This window comes from Lasioglossum baleicum, chromosome 11 (assembly GCF_051020765.1).
Source record: "Lasioglossum baleicum chromosome 11, iyLasBale1, whole genome shotgun sequence".
NCBI classification, from domain to species: Eukaryota; Metazoa; Arthropoda; class Insecta; order Hymenoptera; family Halictidae; genus Lasioglossum; species Lasioglossum baleicum.
This window is the reverse complement of record NC_134939.1, coordinates 7,887,222-7,910,136: the sequence shown is the minus strand read 5'-3', so window position 1 is coordinate 7,910,136 and position 22,915 is coordinate 7,887,222. Positions and strand designations below refer to the sequence as shown.

The window sequence follows — 22,915 nt, the reverse complement described above, 5'->3', positions numbered from 1 at the left end:
GACTTTTTCTTTTTGGTTATAACAGTTATGGTCCCTGGTTTAAACGAAATTCTGTTGGATGGACAAATGAATTCGTGGCTTTCAGAGTTAATCAATTTTTAATGCAACGACCATATCAATTATTTGTAAAATGAAGTAAATTACTAGAAAGTGAGTTTTTTGGTTGTTTGTAAACAATCAATAAATTCGCGAAGAGAAGCCTAAGAATTAATTTCTGTACACTTAATATTCTCTCTCTCTCTCTTTTGTAACCAATATATTAAATTTATATAATAAATTTCCTTTTCTTGCTTTTCCAGTAGCTGTAATTACTGTAACCACGAAGACAATGACATAACATGTAACATGTAAGGCAGTTGTTCCAAACAATGTTACAGAAAGACTTTATTGAACATAAATATCCACTTGTTAATAATATTTGATTCAATGAACCTACAACTAGTTACCATTGTTCTTTTGAAAGTGTGTAGAAAGACTCTTCGAGCAACCTTGCCGCGTGAATTGTTCAAGTAGCTGCAACGTTGGAGGTTTGACGCGGTTACTACAAAGTCAGCGTGATAAGAGCCAAGGCGGTGTGGACGGAGCTTAATAGAAGGTTCAGCTAGGTCGGCCGACCATGATACAGAGTGCATGCGTAACGAATAGTTCATGGCGATTGTGTGCGCACGCGAGAGCCAGGACGAGGATGTGTGTGCAGGCGCGCTCGCGCGATCTGCAGCACGAGTTTACGATAAGCGGCGACACGACGCGACGTTATATCATCGTCCACAGAGCGTGTTACCGAGTGATTTCTGCAGTTCTTTCACCCGCTCGATTCGGTCATGCGATACAATTGCGATAGAAATCGGCTCGACCGCTAATCCGCGAACCCAGGTCGTAAAACGATTTGCCGATATTCGGGTGCAACGAGTATTAACCTGCTAACAAGGGGGAGGACGAGTTATCTCGTCACTCTCTAATTCTCTCTATGTATCTCCTGAGGTTCTGGAGATAGAAGAATTATTTGTTCAGATTCAGAAATTAATTTTTCAATGCTGATGGTGAAATGATTGTTGATGTCAGATGATTGCATAAGTTCGTGTCAGATTTTCATAGATGTCGCAAAACTGTACTGCACAGAGGGGTGCAAAAAGAAAAATTATATAGTCACCATTCTTTTCTAACTGTGGAAAAGATGCACTGCACATCGGAGTGTGAAAAGAAAAATTATAATACTCAATTAGAAGGAATTAGAATTTTAACCTTAGATAATTAGACATTTAATCAATAAATACAATTAATAATAAAATATTTTCTTATTTATTCCTTTTGGCAAAAGATCATCGAACTAAAGGGAGAATATCTTATTTATCAAAATTCATTGCTTGAATAGAAAAATTGGGCTCTATTTCACCTTAAAATACCGAAATTATTTTCTTGCCAACCCAATAATTGATTAGTAAAGTTGTATTCTTCAAAATTTATGCAATCATCTAATATTTGCTGAAACAGGCACAACGGGGAGGACGAGTTATCTCGTTACTCTCTACTTCTCTCTATCTCTTGAGGCTCTAGAGGTAGAGGAATTATTTGTTCAGATTCAGGAATTAATTTTTCAATGCTGATGGTCAAATGATTGTTGATATTTGCTGAAACAGGCACAACGACGGACAAGTTATCTCGTCGCGTCATGCAATTGATGCAGAACGTTTTTATTTCACATAAGACTCCGCAGTCTACGATCGCAAAGATCTCCACCACGTCAATCAGTTTTTCTGCGCCGAACATACAGATTATTAGTAGTGACGATATTTTCATTTCCATAACACGATCGCCGGTCAACACGGTTGACCTAATCTAATCGAAACGCTCGCAGCCAAGATCGCATAATCCCTGCAGCGTGTTGCACGAAGATAAGAAATGTTTCCCTAATTTCTGCGACTTGTGCAACAAAGTGCGCGGTCTTATTTACAATGAATCATTCGCAATTTTGTACTATAAATAGCTGTCATTGAATAGTCAATACCGCTCCCGGAGAAACGGCGATCGCGTAGGCAAAATTTACTGGCGTGATGTAATTTACAGATATCGTTGTTATCGGTGTCATTGTTGAACGCCTACTGTACACTCACTCCAACATTTGGAAAACAATAATATCGATTGTGTGTCCATGCGAGCTGCCTTAATTGTTCGACACGTAACAGAAGATGGTGAAAAAAGTGCTGAGCAATTTATCGTTGACAAGTCAGCGCACAGAAACAATAGAAGCGAGGACAACACCGGCTCAAGTATGATATCTTTTGCACAAAGGTGTCTCCACGAGGATGATTAACAGAGTTGGGCAACAATTTAATCAACGATTGACGAAAAAATTTCTACTTCAATCGTTAATCGCAATTAACACTTAATCTCCTAGTTTAGTCGTTAAAATTGCGGTTAACGATTAAATACTTATTAATCGTTAATTGCGGTTTATGATTAAATACTTATTAATCGTTAATTGCGGTTTATGATTAAATACTTATTAATCGTTAATTGCCGTTAATGAGTAAATACTTATTAATCGTTAATTGGGAATAACAGTTTTTCTACTTTAGTCGTTAATTGCGATTAACGATTACATTCCTTTCAATTTTAATCGTCAATCGGATAATTGATTAATAGACTGAGGATCTTTATGCAATTATGACTTTCGAAAATTTTAAATTATTGATAGGATGTAAAATATGACAGAATTTAGTACGATTTTAATTTATTTCATACCTAAAAAGGCTACTTCCATGAAAATAAGATTCAAAATATGATACAAACTCTGTTTTATGTTTGCTGTTATGTTTTTTTCCGATGATTTCTTTTTTTAATCAACGATTAAATGAGTCTCCGATTTTTCGATGATTTATTGTTTTTAATCAACGATTAACGATTAACTTCATCAATCGATTGAATCAATCGTCGATTTTTCAATGATTACCTTTTTTAATCGTACACATTAATCAATCTTGATTAAAATTTTAATCGATTAATGCACAACCCTGACGAGATATCACGACGAAAATCATGACGAGAAAAATTTTGGGTGAATCATTTCAAGAAAAATATTTCAAATACATTTTTGCGTAATCGTCCTCCTACAACTCTGATCTCGGCACTGGGAGGAGAAGTCGCTACCGGCATCCGTTTCTCAGATTTAAATTATATAATCGTAATTACCGAGTAACACTAATTATGCAAATCACCCTATAACGAACCACCTGTCTCACCGCAACATAAAAACACGAATGGAAATACGTCGAAAAGAAATCGTGTTTATCCCGACGTGTCTGTTGGTGTTGCTTTCAGGCATTTTTCTGTCACTTTTTGCGGAACTGTTACAACGTCATCATTACGTCTCCCCTTCGTCAAACGCGTTCGTCTAACTGGCCAACTTAACTATTTTACGCAATCGAATCGATCATTATTATTTCACCCCGGAACACTGTGTAATCCGCTGCGTCGAACTGGTGTGGCTAACCCGTGAAGTTTCGACTACTTGGTCTTACTGGTTTTATATGTATACAGTAGGACCTCGATTAACCGGATCCCGATTATAAACAAATATGCGTTTAAATATCATTAGGGAAATCAATTTTCAAAAATACAAAATTTATTTTGGGATATAGTGTACATTTTAATTATGTCCCTTGGGTTGTTTGTCTCCCGATCAAGCCGGTTAATCGAGGTCCTACTGTACTTTATTTCATAGTTGTTCAATTAAAATTTGGTTATTCAAGCTTACAATGATAATGCTGCAATGATAGCGTTACAATGAACACACAGCATTCTCAGAATAAATTCAGTTTTGGAATTCTTAAAAGTTTTTTGAGATTTTATGCATTTATATACATATATGTACATGATAAAAGTGCATGTGTTAGACTGCGGATCTTCATGTAAAATAAAAATTGTCTGTAATGAATACTATTGATTGCACGAGATAAATAAAATTCTCTTGCTTCCCTTAAATAGCTTCCCATAATCTCTTCACTGTTTCAAATTACACCTATCGATTTTTGTCATAAATGCATAAAATCCGCTGTCCAATAATTTGGTTCACGAGTTATACATAGAACACTAAGAACACGAATCGGCTGACGTGTCCGACCGTGGCTTACCGTTTCTACTTCCTGTAAACATAATACATACCTAAGTTCACACACCCGATGCATTTTAAATTTGATTTTCTATCTGCCTGCTACGAATATATTTCTTATAAGGAATTTACATAATTAACGCTTCCGTAGTTTAATTATGGTAAAAGTGTATGTAGATAGAAGGTAATCCTAGCAAAGACATTAAAAAAGTCAATGGCCTTTACATAAGCAGTTTAATAACATACATGTATGCAGAAACAGTGTGAGCCTAACATAAATAAACACTACAGCAAACTCCAGTGTAATACGATCAAAAAATGATTTAAAACAACTATACATATGTATCTTCTGTGGCAGAAAGTGTTTGAACAGATATTTACGACCACATAAATTACATACGGTTACTAGCAATAATATTCAGACGCTCCAAAAATGACGATGATTTTTTTTAGAACAATTAGTTTATTATGCGAAAAAGAAATTTTGAAAAACATGCAAATATTGTGTTTCACAACAGTTTTATGTACATATGTCTATGTATTCAAAATATATTGGGGTCATGTTTATTCGATACTGGCAGGCGTTGTTTCGCGAATAAATTCTCCCGAGTTCCGAATACATACTCGTGGCGTGATAATAGTTGACGTCTAAGCGCGGGAAACGCAAACTCGCGAAAAATGAGACGTCACGGTGCGCGGTGGTGGGGGTCGCGTCGGTTCGCTCGCGCAAATAAGTCGAGGAACACGAATGGCGATCTTAACACTTGAGAATGTATGCATAAACATGTTAACCGACAAGCTAATTCTGCTTGTCGCTTGTATTTCGTCACGCAGTTAATTCCCTTTTCAACATGGGAATAGGAATACCCGAAATCTCCTGGTACCCGAGTATGTATCTCGAATTTTCGGGCGGGTACCCGAAAATTTCGGGTTCCGACCCGACCCGAGCACTATTCGATCAGAAATTTCTGGGTACATACCCAGGTACATACATATGTACCAGGTATTTTCGGGGCCCGACCCGGCCAGAGTCATCAAAAGCCGAACCGAGGCTCGAATATCCAACATTTTCGAGATATACATATATGTATTAGGTTGTTGCAGATGAAATGACCGATTTTACAATGCAAATCTTGTAAAACGTTTCGATCAAGGAATGCTACTACAGTCTATGTATAGGTTTATTATAAAGAACTTTGAGGTACAAAGCTAATCGTACACTAAACGTACCACGACCGGTCAAATGAATGGTTCTAGATTTTTTATTTTACAATTAATGAAAATATAAAGATGCCTTCATAAGAAATGATTTAATAAACATCTTTATTAGAGCACATATTATAATAAGAACCGCGTACAATGTCTAAATAAATTAATTCTTCTCATTTTTATAAGGCAACCACGTGCCTGTTACTCTTTTATAGTTTTATATTTATTGTATAATTTTACTTTTAAATAAAGTTTATTTCAACGTCAATCAACGCGATTGTCGCGTATTCCATTTATATATGTGGCAAAAATAATTTATTGACCATGATTTTTGGTCAAAATGTGGTGATCAATTAGTCGTTGATAGTAAAAAGAACTACAAAATCAAGATAACGATCTTGTAAATGAAAACCGTGAATGACCATGCATAATACCTTATTTTTATTTCTGTTTAATGTCACTGCTAAAAATCGGACATTTTATATGCAACAACCTAATATATAATATATGTCCGAAGAAACAAATTTCTTAAATAAATTCCCATAACGGTGGCTCTACAATCTCAACGATCGTAAATTTGAAAATCTCGTAGCCATTGTCTGACGATCGAGTGTTAATTAATAGACAAGGAAGATTAATTGACCACTTTCTATCCGCGAGAAAACGAGCGAGTGGAGATAGTAGCCCCGTGCATTACCAGTGTCCATTCATGTCGCTATTTTTATAGTGTAAGCTTTCGTTGTGACTAGTACAGCGTGTATATCAATAAATTATGCGAGGTTAAATAGTTCGTCTCGCGCCTCGATGGAGTTTCGTTCGCCGCGAGATGGATCAGGCTTGAGCGAGTAACGGCTCGCGCAAGAAAACCATCGATGGCCTCTCGTGTTTCGACAATCGCATTATCTCGCTCCCGATACTATGCCAATCGATGCATTCGCATGTCCCACTTACGGATTTATCGTACACCGCAAGTCCGTGGGCAAGTTGCACATGCGACTAATATTCGCATTATCCCACAACTAAATTATTATCGATTCTTTCGATTCCACCTCGTTCATTTACTAATTTATGTCTCATTTTTCTCGCACGTTTTATGGCCGTTGGTATCACACGTCCACAATGTCCACATTCGTTATTCAACTGTCAGTCAACACGAACCGATTTCGTTAAATAAATATTCGAAATTTGTGTCGAACCTCAATGATACAATAAGAGGCGTGACAATACTGAACACAATAGAACATTATGTGTCATACTAATATTAACGATATGCATAACAATCGCAAAAATACTTATACACTCCCAGAGTCAAGTCCAAGTTGATCCCCACACAAATCTGCATTCCAAGGATTTTCCGTATCCCGAGATAGTCAATATTGTTCGTGCTAATTTTAAAAAGCCTATTATTACAGCTGGTGTTAAAACATATTACATTTTCTAAAAATGTACATATCTTACACAAAATTCCATCTCTTAGTTTTTACTTAACTATTTTTCGAATTCTTTCAGCATTATTCCTATTATTGTTATATTGTTGAATGGTATAACTGTTTTCCAATTTCGCGCCAAAATAATGATAATTCTGCTGGTTGAGTGTATTGGAATGACAGACTTACCAGACGTACAAAAGTGTTACCGCCGTGGCATTGCACATTTAACAAAATCGCTGGCGAAAAGCACACTTACGCGGGGAACACTCACCTCCAACGTACAGGGAAACTGTTTAAGTATAATATTAACTTTAGAAACGATACTGACAACCGAGTTAACCGAACGAAAAAGAAGATCGTCCCGGGAAACTCAGAGTTTCGAACACGCGCATGCACCACGCGAACAGCGAACACTAAACAGCGACCTTACAGATTGCCGGCAGAGCGGCAGAATTTCAGAATGCATTAAAAATGCGCACACCTTAAGGTGGCGACACCTTCCGAGGGAAGCCGCAGATTCCTACAGACGCTCAAAATTTGCTCAAAATCTAAACCACGTGATACGGCCACAGACAAACCATGTTCATAGACCTATCACTCAATGTATTTTTCTGTTGCACGTTCGTGGGGCCACAGTTTATATCTCGTCTATGCCAGAACTAATATTGTGCACAGAGCATTGGTTTAAAGTATATAAAACTATTGCAATATACCTTTTTTAATGATATGAGTAATGAAGTACAATTAATTTTGCTATATTTCGTATTTTTATAATACATTCATCATAAATACTATTTCCACCGTTCAAATGCGCCCGCCATATACATTGGCACAGCAGTGAGGAGATATTGGCCGTTTTCTCGCGCATGCGCTGCGATTTCAGATTTCAACATCAGTGAAGTAAATTCTGAATAAAATAGGGTACCTTGATACCCTGCCTGTAAAATTTTAAAAAATTGTTATGATTTGATTGCGAGAGTACTAGAGTAGGCTGTGATAACACGTGTATTTGTGTAGATCAAGACATTTCTTTCAACCCAGATCATTTTTATTCTATATTCTATGTAATCTTTTTTACATTACGCACGTAAAATTGAACCTGATTTCTCATACCCCACAGTTGAACTTTTTACAATTTATAGAAGACAGACAAATTTAATAATATTAAAACTGTTTTGAATAATGGTATGGCAATTTTTACTGGGGCTTCAGACTGCCTGTGCAACGAGCAAAGGTGATTAACATAAATAAGTCAGGCTGGGACCGTGGGACCTGGGATTGATTATTATGTACCATATCAGTCCATCACTGCCTGCTACTGGCTGGCTACTACGAAAGAGTCGAAGAAAAATTTAAGAATTTCATCAAACCTTTGTAAAATGGCTTGATTTATTTGAGAGGCATATTTTTAAACTATTTTTAATGAAACTACCTGTACAATGTTATGTATTTTTGGCTTTAAACGATTTTAATTGTACAAGAAATCGTTGCAAGTTATAACCTAGACAAATGTCAATTGTACAAGTTGATGTAAATATTCCAACAAACGTTGCGAAGAATTTGTAAGATTTGATGAGAATTATTATGATAAACATTATTTTCTAATCAACGAAAATGAGTGACACGAACGAAACGCAAAATAAGGATAACTTTCCGGGTAGCCCAACGGAGCTAGCACAGAATTTCGAGTTAGCACAGAATGCGCTCACCGAATTTCAGAAAGGCGCGTACAGTAGTTGTTTGTCATACTTAAATAAATTAGAAACACTGAAACCTAAAGATTTAAAAGTGATGCACAACAAAGTTGTGGTAGAATATTATAAGAGTGACTTGAAGAAGACAGAGTTGTTAAGGAAAAGTTTGAATGCGATATGTGGCCAAATATCACTGACCGATTCGACTGAAACTACCATAGACGATATTCAAAAGTGTGTTATGAGATACAATCAAGCTGTTTTGCTATATCATACAAAGCAATACAGCGCAGCAATGCAAATTGTGAATAGATTATTTACTTTTATAGAACCCATGGGTACGTATGAAATAATTCTGTTTAGAATTCAGTGGAATTATTCTCTCATGAGAAGATCATCACATCGAATTTAATATGTACACGCATTATATTTTTCTTTTAGAAGAATCGCTGGCTCATAAAGTTTGCCTGTTACTAATAGAATTACATATAGTAACTGATCAGCTTGATGCTGCACTATCTTTGATAACGTACATAGAAAGTCAACTGATATCCACGGACAATTCTAAACTCGCGTCTGTGGACAAGGAAGGTATCATGAAATCTGTGACGGAACAGAAGGAACAGAAGAAAGAAACCGATACAGCCACCAACGCATTCAAGATAAAGTTATTAAAATGTAAAGCTAGAATATATCTTCTGATGCATCAGCTGAAATTGTGTAAAAGAGAATGGAAAACTATAGTTTCCTTGGGTACACCTGTAGTAAGATAATAGACTACTACTTCTGAATTATTTTTTGTTTTCTTAATCTATTATATATCTACATTTTTCCATACTTCTAAAACATGCATCTCATTTTTAGAATATATCAACGGTATTCTTGAAAGCAAATCTTGAATACTTAAGGGGAAATTATAAAAAAGCTATCAAATTACTGAACTCTGTAACATCCGAAAATATGGATTTCAAGTATGTCGAATTTATGCGATCACACCCTACTGTGTGTATACCTTGTAGTAATATTAACAACAGCGCATATCACAATAAATATTATTATTGCTTTCAGAACTACTGGAGAGTCTTCAGCTGTTCTATATTACAACAATATGGCCTGTATACATTTTGCAATGGGTAAACCAAATTTAGCTTGTTTCTATTTAAGGAAAGCTCTGCGTGAAAACAAATCTGCAGTAGAAAGTGTACAATCAAAGGACAGTGGTAATTATGATTTCCAACTTTTATGAGTTTCGTTTACGAGTTCAGATATTGGAAACAATTTATACAACAAAAATATTTGTATTTAGATCCCTTATCTTCGCAACCCCTGTATACACTTGGTGGAAATAAACACTATCAATTGATGTACAGTTTAGGTGTATCGTTGTTACATGCGAATCAAGCGTTGCCTGCTTTTGATTGTTTTATGGAAGCTGCCCAGAAGCTTCATAATAATCCTAAACTATGGTTAAGAGTTGCAGAGTGTTGTATTTATTGTCACAAACCGGTAAGGACATGAAATCATACGAGAATATTTTTACATATGAGATATAACTCCCATTCTATTTTCAGACGAACGAAGTTGATTTTAATATCCCAAAACGGAGAAAAGATTTAGTGCAGAAAGTTGTAGGTTCTGGAATTCATAGGAAAATTATTTTAGCATCATCTCTCTCTAAAGATACGAAAAATCACTCTGAAAGTTTCCATTCGGCGATGCCACAATTAACGTTAGAATTCGCATCTCTTTGTTTAAAGAACGCATTGTTTTTGTTACCGAATATCAGTGAGCTCAATGAACTCAATGCCCCAATTACAACAAGCACCGATTCACAATCAGTACCTCTATCGTTAACAGCGGGTACTAATTTAGGTATTAAAACATTTTATATACATATAAAGACAAAGATTAAGTTAATGATTAAATTAATGAATAATAAAAAAATGTTCAGGTGCTCCACACTCAGCTCCGATGTCGCAAGTGTCGACTGCCGAAGCGTTCAATTTAAAGATTAATGTTCTAGCAGCGAGTGCTTACGTGTGCTTATGTTTGGGCGATTATGTAGTCGCTCTTGAACATGCAAAGTCGCTACTAAGTATCAATAAATTGCCGGGGGCATACAAAATGCTAGGAAATCTGTATGCCGCGGAAAGTTTGATATTTATGGACAAAATCAGCGAAGCAATCGAATATCTTAAACCAGAGAATATCCAAGATTTAAATACTTTTGTACCTATACCTGACACACAAGATAAAGATAAAGGCGATGAGGTTGTCACAAAACCTCTAAAGAGTAAGAACAAACTTTAATTTTCTTTATTCTTTTTACGAATTTGATTATCGCTATTTACATGTAGGATGATGGTTAATTATACTTTATAGTGTGGTACCCGACAACTGTTCCTACCGGTATCGCTGTACTTAGATACAATTTAGCTGTAGCTTATGCGATTCGCGGTGAACTTGACAAATCTGGAGAAACCTTAAAACAGGTAATTATTACCATTGAAGAGTTTCGTTTTACTTTCGCACAAGCTTGGGTGTTATTCGTTGAAATGATTGTTCATTTAATAAAATCTGCCCAAGCTTGTTTTATTATTACGGATATCGTTCTTATTAAACATTGTGTAATTCTTTTCAGGTGTGGATGTCTAAAGGTCCAGACTGTGATGTTCCTATACATGTTATAATGTTAGCTTTATATATAGAATTACAATTAGGTAATATTACTAATATATCTCACATTGAAAATAACATTAAAGGAAAATACAATCACTTTTCTGTTGTGTTGCAGGTCATGCGGATATTTCAAGGTCAATAATAAAACAACATTGTCCACAGTATCGTTGACGGTAAATTTCTTTTGTAAATTTTGTTCTCAAAAGTGTGAATCAATTGCCGCACCTGCGTATTCGACTACCCCGACGGCACAGTCTGCCCGAGTCCACCGCCGGACCCAGCTAGCCGAGCCCCAGCCCGACACGTTACGGGCTAACGCAATGCTTGGCTCAGCGTTGAGACCAAATCAAGACGATTTAGCCTGGCCCCTGTGCACAAAAGGGCGCGATTTTCACCTGCCGGGGGCTCGAGCCCAGAGCCTGACGGCCGGGCTGGGATTCGGCCTGTTTTTGAGAGGGCAGCACGGTATCACACTAATGTGGCCAATCAGTGCTTCGATTGGGCCCAACTTTTCTCGCGCATGCGCGACACAGGGCGGGTTGCATCAATGTGGCAGTACTTTGCAAATGCGTAGCAGTCTCCCTTGTTACCGACAAAAGTATAATAAGTTAATAAATAAGACCTTTGAGGGCGATTGCTGCCTAGATTGACCTTTATCTGGCGTTTTTGACTACTGAAAAACCCGTGTTTGTATTATCACGCAATGAGAACGCGAATCCCGCACCCTTGCAATCTTGCAAATCGGCTGAATCCTAGCCCGGCCGGCAGGACCTGGGCTTAGAGCCCTCGGCAGGTGAAAATCGCACCCTTTTGTGCACAGGTGCCAGGCTGAAACCGAGCCGGTGTGCCGTCGGGGTACATACGTGTTACATAAAAACTTATGACTCCACGGAAATATCGATTGAATTAATTGATGAATGCTATAACTTTTCTATATTTTGTAAAATTTTGTAAATATAATCCTTATATTTCTGGAACCATGTGTATTTAAAAATTGTACTTTCAGTAGTATCCTCTCGCTCTAAATGACGTTACATTCATTTAGATTAATGAATTAATTGATTTCGAATGAATGTGATTTTGTTAAAAATGTGATATGGTGAGTCTAAAATTGAAATGGTTGGATGGGAAGGGCGATGAAGTTATCATTTCATTGGTTTCGAATTTGCTTATAAAATACGAACATATGAATTTTGCAGTTTTTATCTATGAAAGCTCTGAATTTTTTTAGCTCGAATATTTGTTAGATTGAGTTGAATCTTTTTATATTTTGATCTGCAAGGTTTGCTTTTTTGCAGTATCTTTTTTTTTTTAAAGTAGAAACAAATTTTTGTGTTGGGTCTATGTATAATTCTACCGAGAAAATAATCTGATTCTAAGGTCAGACATGTGTCTTTTCAATAAAAGAATCGTAAATTATAAGAAAATAGCGTTGTAAACTTGTTACTGGAAGCGAACTTACTGGATGGTATTGGAGGCCTCTGGCCTGTAATATGGTCATGGCCGTCTAGGCGAATCACCCCAGGGCCTTATACTGGACCTTACTTTGACTGACTCACACATATGCAGTGGTTCTCCACTGTTAGTTATTCCACGTGTGACAACGTTTCCTCTATTTAATATGTATGGTCGGTAACAAGACATAATCGTTTCCTGAAAGCACGCGTGCACACGAGTTCTCGATACGCAATCGGATACATAATATTACGTTATTTAAACGGCAGGATTTCCATAATTATTTAAAATTTGCAATTATTAAAAATTGGCAAGTGCTTAATAGACGGCGGATCCTTATGCAAAATAAAAATGTTCTACCCGAGTTGCAGCAACCTGGAGTGAAATAGAAATTTATTTGTTCTCTTAATATGTTTAATAGGTCGAAAATAATACAACAATAATTTATTTACTGTTTTAAATTACACCTACTCATTTTTGTCATAAATGCGTAGAATCCGCTGTGTAATAATTAATTTCAATAAACATATAATTTGTGCGAGACGATACAAGCTAAGAACTTTTACAGCTCGATATTTCTTGTATTAACTACTAATTATATGTACATATTATATTCCACTGCGTGTAAATGAGACCATAGTATAATTCTGAAGAATTGAGCATAACGATTCGTTGCTAAAGATTCTATAGGATTGCGAATAAAAGAAAAATTTGAGTAGATTTTATGTAATTATTTTACTATATCAAACACAGGTGATCGCAGTAAAAGATGCACGACCTTAATACCACGATCCATCGCTTGCGAGTAATTATAATAGACTGAACAATGAGGGATGAGAGAAAAAAAGGATTCGATTGTGAAGATTTATCCGGAGACCTGAATGCTTCTCCGATTGAGGAGGAAGGACAGCGGAAGGCCGTCCATTACAAGCACAACAGAAGAAAATTAAAACGACGCACTTCCTTGGATTCGAGGTTCATTAAAGAGGTGTAATTGCGGTCGACGATGCGCAATTAAATGTAGTTAGTTTACCCCATTTTCGTCGCCGTGAACAAAAATCGAAATCCAACGATTCTTCCGAGGCGCGGAGCACCTCAATTATTTCGACAATAAACTCGCATTTCAATTTTAATTTGACTTTTTCTTCAAACCACCCATTCGCGCGCTTTTAAGAATTAATTAATCTGTGTGTGACACGTTGTGTATGTTTTTATTATATTTGCATCGTGTTACTTAAATTTTGTCTTTACAAAAATTTAAAAAAAACATTTAAAGAGTCGAAAGCAGGATAAATATAGAAGAGAAAGCACATCATAATTTTTATATAATCTCATTTAGGCTCCAACTGCAGATCTATCTACCCCATATAACATTTCTAGAAAACCTGCTTGTCACAAGTTCAACTTTTTCGAAGCAGAATAATTCCAGAGAACTTTTTCTGCTTTCCAAAAAAATTTCTTATTTATACGAAAACGTATAAGTTAAAGTCTGAATTAATCCACTGTTTTCTTGGAACATAAAAAATAATAATCGCAAAATGTCAGTTATTTTATGATTAATTGAGAATTATATTAGACCTCTATTCCTCATCCTTGGGCTGTAAATTATCCCGAAGAGATCTCAATGACAGCATTTATGATCGACAGGGACTAGAAAAGATTCCCACAGACCGTCGTCGGGCAGGGATTCTGCAAAATAAAAAGCGAAAGTGAATGAAATATACCCGGCGGTCGTCCGGTTTCCGTATTACAAACACACAAGACGCAAGGCAGCTCTTTGAGCAGCGTGCCGCTGGAAATCTGAACTGATCACGCGTGTCCATGGAGCCAAAGCGGACTTGATAAATTTAAAATAAAATTGATCCAACCATTTGGCGCGCTGCCCTGACCCAGTTCGAGTTCTGCTCCTGTCTCCAGCGAGCAGAACAAGACGATGCCGCCGCTCGAAGCACTGAGAATCGCCTCGGGGAATCACCGATTCGCCCTCGCGATCATCGGATGACTATCGGGCACCCTAACCGTCTCCCATTCGTCTTTCTCTCTCTCTCTCTCTCTGTTTCTCTCACACGCGCACACATACACAGCCCGGAATTCTCATCGTTTCAATTACGAACAATCGGTCTACTGTTCATCGACCAGCTAAACGCTAAACTCGATTACCGGCTGAAATGACCCGGTGCTCGCGGATTCCAAGAACGCTACCGTGTTTCGATTAGGTGTCGACATCAATAAATATCGATAAAGGTCGTACAGTGAACGACACATGACGGTGAAGAGCGAGGTCGCGTGACCGGCGAGTTTCCTTCGAGAATTCAAATTAAGAACCGCCGCGCCGCGCCGGTGAGAATCGTGCTCGTTCGTTTGTTATTTAAGCGCACCGAGACAGCAAGGACGTCCATAACGAAGATAAGAAATTGCTTCTAACGTTCTTTCCCGGAGGTCTTCGGAAATCCTCGATTAAAAACGTTCTTTGCCACAGAATTGAATCACTTGGCTATTTTTTATTATCATCGTTACATAGGTATTTTAGATCAATTTTATTAAAGCACAAAATCCAGAGTAGGTACGCAGACACAGCTGATGAATAGACTGTGGATTTGATGCTATTTTGACAAAAATTGACACGTACAATTTAAAGCAGTGGATATGTTAAAAATATTTAAGGACATCAAGGTATCAGTTTCAGCTCAATAGGATAATTAAAAGAAGATCACAATTTTTATTTGGCTCCTGTGTTCTGCAATCAATGAGGACATTGAAACAGTTGCGCATTATGCAAACCATATACCTGCTGAAAACTTTAAATTTTTTCGAAATTACTTTTTCGCAGCTGATCAACGAAAATGAAAGGAATAGTTCTCTTTCGTTGATCCACAGACAGGATGCTAAGTTGAATAGAGGATCAGGGCTCCAGTTGAAAGCCAAAGAGGTGTTAGCCACGCTTACAAGTTAGATCATTCAACAATATGTATATAGAAAAGCAAGGCGTGCGCGTCGCTATTCATATCGTTTATTGCCAATATTCGCTCCGGGCGATGGAACGTTTGACGAATGCCTCAGGCCATGTATCTCTGGCAGCGATCGGAGTGGCCAATATTGATTTGCCCCCATCTATTGTTGCAAGTTATTTAATACTTGGTAAATCTAGTTCATTTTCTCGTTTCGTTTATCTCTACGAATTACAAATCCGAACAGTTTCGGACTGACTTTATGGCATAAGATTTATTGTCGCTGATATGGCATTGGATCCTCGGTGAACAATATCTAATTTTAATTTATGGCAAGTTAGATACTTGAAAAATATTCCTAATATTTGAATAGATTCTATTTTTTAATTATTTAATGAACTACTCGAACAGACTCGTGTAGTTCGTTATTTAATTAAAACATTAGGAATCCAAACAAATATCTAAAACTAATTAGCCGAAAGTGATTGTTAGATAATCCTTCGTAGGAATAATTATGTGGTAATATCTTTTGCAATTCGCAAAAGGCAGCGATCGGAGTGGCCAATACTGATTTGTCCCCCTCTATTGTTAGAAGTTATTTAATACTTGGTGAATCTAGCTCATTTTCTCGTTTCGTTTATCTCTACGAATTATAAATCCGAACAGTTTCGGACTGACTTTATGGCATGAGATTAATTGTCGCTGATATGGCATTAGATCCTCGGTGAACGCGTTTTCTAACATATCTTGTTACAAATATGACTACGGCACACAGTGGGTCTTTGCATTCTACTTATATGTTCCTACATAGCTTTTTAAAAGGTTCTCTTTTGAAATATCGCCTCGGGGAAACTGAATACTTCACGCATATACGTACACACCGCGCTAAATACAGCCGTTCGTAGAATCAATTTGAATGACATTGGATTTAGAACATTATATTTATCTTCGGTTACCGTTCACGTAATTATCGATATGCAATAATTGTTAACGAACACATAATTATGTGTTAAATAAAAGGCACCTTTTTGCCGGCACTGTACACCTACTGCGAAAGGTACCGAATAGCTGCTTACGCAATCTACGAAGCCATACACACGACTAAGAGGGTTATGCGACGATCCGTCAAACACTTTTACGTAAATATTAATCCAATTGTATTTCCGCTTTACTATCGATTCCCCTAATTTTTGCCATTCGTGGCGAAGAACGCCACTCGCGTCCCGTGAAACGCGGTTTCCAAAAAGTGGGACCTCGCTATCCTGCTAGTAACAGACTCCGGATTTTATGCATTTATAACACAAACGAGCAAGTGCAATTTAAAACAGTGAAAATATTAAAAACCTTTAAGAGTATTAATATATTCTTTTCACCACATTAAAATGATTAATGAAGACTATTTTATATTTATCTCCTGCGTCTTGCAATTGATGCACAAACTTTTTATTCTGCATAAACATCCGGAGTCTAGTAATAAATTAATAGACATTCTTTTAGAAATAAATTGGCTTGTGTAATTTTCTATTTTTGTTGACTATAAGATTTCTTCTGCTAAAAATAAAATAGACAGACTAATATTGTATTCTAATGATCCAATATTAATAATTCTAATCCAATATTGTATTCTAATGATGAGAGATATGTTTTATTTAATCTCGATATTCAACGAACAGTTGAAACTTTATGTAGCAACAGAACGATTTGGGCTTAGACAGTTGATTAGTTTCCAGTTAGAGGTCAATCGCGAATGACACGGGGCAGACAGGTGGTCCGCCGAATAGACGAAGAGGCGAGAAGCCGGGGCGACGAAGACAAAGAATGAACCCTTTCGATTCGACAACGATAACCTGCGCATATCTTCGTCCTTCCCCACTACAGGTATGGCCATACATGGTACCAGCCGCACTTGACCTATATCTTATTATGCTGGCAGCGTCCGGATGCAATACGAAGCGTTTGCGAATAAGCCCGGCGGGGCTCTTCGAGGTTGTCGAGATTTACCTCCACCGTAAAGAAATCCTTCCTTCCTGTAGAAGCCGTCTCGCCGCCCCAACTTCCGTGACAGACACAGGCTAGACTGAAAGAGTTGAGGAGTCCGCCTCGGACTTCTAGCATTCGCACCCTGAACAGACAACCAGGCACAAATTAATTATGATGATTTCCCTGAAATATCTTGCGGTACATTCTTCCAGCCGAGTCGAGAGAGATCTCTCTTGTACAATCTGCAAACAAGAAACTTGAAATTACTCTGGAGTGGAACAAGCCTCTGCGAGAACATATCTCGGAGACAATTGTCCTTGTTACATTTCCACGCGGCGCGGATCTGAAGTTAAATGCCAACGATTATACGTTGCGTACAAGGAACAAGCGACCCTGAATCACCAGACAATAATCTTTTTTTTTCACGACAGTCGACGAATTACTTAGCGTCGCGGACTTGCAGCGGAGGTCTCGCAGCAGCGTGGGACCAACACTTAATGCTGCGATTTTCGATAATGAGTTTTATAATACGTGGTGTTCGTTGGGTGATCGAGAGGCAACCCTTTTCAGCGTCCACCGCGGCAAGTTCCCGGGCCGAGTACCCTCCGTCGGACAGCAGCCTTCCCGGCTCGCATGCGTCTCGTGTCTCACTCTTGACCGGTATTTAGGAAGGTCACGACCTCAGGGTAGGTTTGTCGCGGGACAAGTGATCACGCATGCGCAACCCACGGGCGAAAGTATTTAAAGAGGTGGACGCGTGTTCGGGAAGGCCACTATTCCCCGAACTGTCACGAATCGCGCAACGAATCCCCCACTTTCCTCCCCTTCCGAGGCGAACGAGCAATCCCAACCGGAGGCGGGAATATCGTCGGCTCTTTTGCTCTCCTCGTTTTTCTCCCTAAAGGGAATCGCCTCTACCCCTTCGACAACAGGCCCCTCTCCAACCTAGGATCCATTCGTCCTCTACGGGTTCCCCTCTCCGAGGATCGTTAGCGTGCCATCGAATCGTTTAATAGACCTACTGGCCTGTCTCCGCAGATTCGATTTGGTGCCACCAAACGTGCCGGATCTGGTGACAAGAAGACACCGTCGACGTTGCACTACCGATCTCTTTTCTTCTCTGGTGTCCAGAGCAGAAACACTTTGATCATCACGTCCTCGGATGTTCGAGGAGACGCCGTCGACGTCGGACTACCGATCTCTCCTTCTCTCGAGAACAAGAGCAATCTCTTGTCGCCAGCCGACCGCAAAAATGACCGTTTAATCGTTAAAGCTTGGGACTGTTGGGAAAGTGTTTGTTGGGACATCGATCATCTCGAATGAGGATCAACTCGAGGGGCGTAGCAATCCCCTGGACGTTCGGATTTCCATCTGCGAGGCTCGAGGCGCGTCGACATGGAGGACGTGGATGTTCAGGAGTCCAGGGATAAAGTGGGCAGCCTGATCTTCTCCCCGCCGCCGATGAAAAAATCTGACACCAGAGATAGCATCTCCTCGGTTGACAGCGACGTCAGCCTGACCTTCGACCGCAGGGGCTCCAAAGGGGAGGAAGCCGATCTATCGGACAGCGTGAGTTCCGACAGCGAGATCAAAATGACAGAAACCATGAAAGAGCCACAACCCTCAGATCCAGACTCGGGAACGGACCTGACGGATGACGTCGTTCACTCCGAGCCTCAAAAGCTGGGAAACAAGTCGGTCGAAGCCGCGAAAGAAGCAAACGACGATTTTGTTCCCCCCAGTGACGAACTCGCTGAGAAAATCTGTACTCAAGTGGAGTTTTATTTTTCCGACGACAACATTGTTAAGGACGCGTTTTTGTTGAAACATGTGAAGAGAAACAAGGAGGGGTATGTGTCTTTGAAACTGATCTCGAGCTTCAAACGGGTGAAACATCTTAGTAGAGATTGGAGGGTGGTCGGCGCTGCCCTGGCCAAGTCGAAGAAACTCGAAGTCAATCCACAGGGGACCAAATTAAGGAGGATCGATCCTCTTCCGCCGTTCGATCAAACCGCCCCTTCGAGGACGATTCTGGCCGCGAGGCTACCGGTTGAGAAACTGTCCGTGGAATCCGTGGCTGAAATCTTCCGACCTTGCGGGGAGATCGCTCTTATCAGAGTCCTTCGACCTGGACATCCTGCACCTGCCGAGGTAATATGTCTGCCTGCATTAATGCTAAACTTATCGAACACTAGAGTGACTATGTTGCCTTATCATAGAGCTTAAATATCATACACTTTAAAAGATTGGATTTATTTGGATTTAAGATGTGCTTGAATAATGATTAAATTACGGATTTTTATGCTTTTATGGTATGCGTATACAATATAAGGATACGTGTATACAATTAAAAATTAATGATGCTTTCATTTTATTTCTACCAGAAATACGTTTTTAGTCAATACAAGAAAAGGCATAGAAATGGGAATTTGCATAAAGATCCGCAGTCTAATAATGACATTTGTGCAATCACTACTTGTGGAAACGTTATGGAATTTTGATAATTATAAAATTATTGAAATTAAATAATTTCGGTTGAAAATGCATACATTGTGCACCATAAACGTAGCAACCATGCACCTTGAAATCCTAAAATTTGTAAATTAGGCAGTTTCTTTCCGAAATAAGCACTATGTAATTGTTGCAACGATAAGAAACATTTTCTATTGACAGGTGCGACAAGCAATCTCTAAAAGGCCAGAGTTGGCGTCTAGCGAAGAATGCGCCATGGTCGAGTTCACGGATTCAGCGGCCGCTCGTCTTGCTTTGCAAATGACCTTGGGCAATGCCAAGGTGTTCGAGCTGCAACAATCCAGCGATAAGAAGAGGAAACAACAATCGACGAAGAAAACTGCCCTAACGAGATTGTCCAAAGAGGAAGCGTACAACTCCTCGAGCTGTGCCAGCGGATCGGAGGCCGAAGATGGAAAAGCCAGACACAAGAAACCCGTCCACGGTTACCCAATGTACCACGCTTATCCGGGCCATCCCTATCAAGGTACGCTCATCATAGATTCCAATTATGTCGAACAATTTCTGGTCCTTGGGGTAATAGCCATAAAGAGGAAGGCTGTGGACCATGATTTTTCACAATTTCTATAAACCTCTTTCGTTAACTCTTCCTAAATAGGATTTTCAACGATTAAATTGGTGGCCGGAACAACGTTACACAACGTTAGATGAGATTTCCTTAAGATCTATTTTAGCAATTATTGTTCTCCCATCAAATCCTGCTCTCCTGTAAAATTTGCACTTTATATCATCCAACGTTGTTCCAGCCAACAATTCAATTGTTAAACAATAAAAGCTAAATTAGATCGTAAGGAAATCTCACATCCAACGTTGCTCCAGCCACCAATTCAATTATGCTGTTCCAAAGCTGAGTATGAAGCTCGAAAAAGATCTGCTATTCGAGAATAAAATGAATTTCATTGTCAGAACATGTCGAAAGGTACTCGAGTGCTATAAATTCGATTGCAGGACCCCCATCGCCGGATGCATGGCTGTCTCGTCGATTGTCCGGCTGCTCTGTGTCCGGATCGGAAAGCGGTTTCATTCTTCGTCGTCTGTCTTCCTGTTCCGGTTCAGGGTCCGGTTCTGGTTCAGAGATCGGGAACTTCGGCAGACGTTACTCCGCATGTTCCTCAAGTTCCGAGACTGGTTATTGCCACCCGGTTTTTCCACCAAGTTACTATCACCAGGAGAACCGGCGTTTCTCCTGTTGCTCGAGCTCCGGTTCCGAGTGCAGCACTGCCTGTTATCACTCTAGTCGCCGTGGATCCGCGGACTACGGATCATACATGAGGAAACTGTCCGCCTGCAGCCGCGATTCCGGCTTCGAAATGTCCCCCAGAAGATTGTCCCAGTGTTCCTCCGGCTCCGAACAGATCACCTTCTGTCGACCCAGGAGCAACAGCGGAATCACGGTGACGCATCTACCTCAAAATGTGACCAGGATGCCGTCCGGCCCTGATGGCACCCGAGGATTTGGCAGGCCACCGAAAATGAGCCATGCCATGGAACCAACGTGCTGAATGGTGTTCGTTTCTTCGCCTAGATACGAAACCTGCAACACAAAGTCATGGATCCTACCTGTTGAGTGGCCTTTGTCTCTTCGATCGCCTAAGTTTGGAACCTGCAACATGAAGTTTGCCCAAACTTTAATACGGAACATGAGCCATGCCATAGAACCCATTTGCTGAATGACGTTCGTTTCTTCCATCGCCTAAGTTTGGAACTTGCAAGATGAAGTTTGCCCGAACTATGAACCATGTCATAGATCCTACCTGTTGAGTGGCCTTCGTCTCATCGATCGCCGAAGTTCGAGACCTGCAATATGAAGTTTGCCCAAACTTTAATACGCAATATGAGGCATGCCATGGGACCCACCTGCTGAATGGTATTCGTTTCTTCCATCGCGTAAGTTTGGAACTTGCAAGATGAAGTTTGGCCCAAACTGATCGATTTTGTACGCAACCATTGCTCAAAAGAGCCCACGGAACTAAACGAGGATTTTTTACGGAAATGATCGCGTTTGTATTAAAAACTTTTTCGATTTCACGTTGCTATTTTGATTCCGAATTTCTCTTCCAGCTCTAAGGCTGTATATTTTTAGATCAACAGTGTATTATTTATGTCTTCTTTATATGTAGTACGTCTAGCGGTAAGAGATCTTTTTTATGTAAGGTGTAAATAAATGTGTATTTAATAAGGTTCTGTTGAGAATTATAGAAGCTACGCATATTATTCGCTGTTTATATATTTTCTTGAATGAATAGTATTATATACAAGAACTCTTCGATTACGAGATTCTGTGATATTGATCAGTAATGTACGGACTTCGGAATCTTAAGTAGAATATACATACATTGAACAGACTTGGTTCGCAAGCTATGTATTTGCGACGCTTTATCACTACATTACTACATAGCAATAACTACGGAACATTGTAAAGAAATATATATTGGTATGTTTTCGTTGTAATTTGATTTCCATTTTTTTACAGTCATTTTTTTATTGAAATACATATATAGCGATACTTTCAATTTTTATTTTGATTAAACTGGCAAGAAAAATATAAGCGTGTCTGACTCGTATAGCAGCATTTTGATGAAACTAGTATTTTTACTTATGTTAGTACAAAGAGAAATAGAAATTGAATTTTTTAATTGAATAAATATCTAATTTTAATTTATAGCAACATTAGATATACATACTTGAAATATATATCTAATATTCGTATATACATTCAAATTTTTAATCATTTCATGAACTATTCGAACGTTTGAACAGATTCGGCTAGTTCGTTATTCAATTAAAACATTATAAGGATCCAAACAAATATCTAAAACTAATTAACCGAAAATGATTGTTGGATAATTCTTTGTAAGGATATCAAGCATTTAAAATTTT

At 38.7% G+C, this 22,915-nt stretch overlaps 4 protein-coding genes across 4 annotated transcripts in view; 3 read left to right on the top strand and 1 right to left on the bottom strand.

Moving 5' to 3' along the window:
- The window catches only part of Cyc (basic helix-loop-helix ARNT-like protein cyc), a 68,243-nt gene extending 61,071 nt beyond the window's left edge, over positions 1–7,172 (bottom strand). Inside the window, exon 1 of the mRNA XM_076432874.1 lies at positions 6,934–7,172. The gene's annotated coding sequence lies outside the window, so the exon portion shown is untranslated. The remainder of the gene's footprint in view (positions 1–6,933) is intronic.
- LOC143213246 (uncharacterized) overlaps positions 1–22,915 on the top strand; it is a 322,622-nt gene that overhangs the window by 159,765 nt on the left and 139,942 nt on the right. The window lies entirely within an intron of this gene.
- Positions 7,690–13,708, top strand: Not10 (CCR4-NOT transcription complex subunit 10). Its single transcript, XM_076432882.1, has 11 exons — positions 7,690–8,779; positions 8,883–9,205; positions 9,306–9,412; positions 9,510–9,661; positions 9,748–9,947; positions 10,013–10,313; positions 10,393–10,734; positions 10,824–10,933; positions 11,083–11,161; positions 11,236–11,293; positions 13,329–13,708. The coding sequence occupies exons 1-10, from the start codon at positions 8,362–8,364 to the stop codon at positions 11,289–11,291; spliced, it is 2,088 nt and encodes a 695-aa protein (XP_076288997.1). The 5' UTR covers positions 7,690–8,361; the 3' UTR covers positions 11,292–11,293; positions 13,329–13,708.
- Achl (La ribonucleoprotein translational regulator Achilles) lies at positions 18,252–22,899 on the top strand. Its single transcript, XM_076432883.1, has 3 exons — positions 18,252–19,654; positions 20,177–20,501; positions 20,984–22,899. Exons 1-3 carry the CDS (start codon positions 18,899–18,901, stop codon positions 21,535–21,537), a joined length of 1,635 nt encoding a protein of 544 aa, XP_076288998.1. The 5' UTR covers positions 18,252–18,898; the 3' UTR covers positions 21,538–22,899.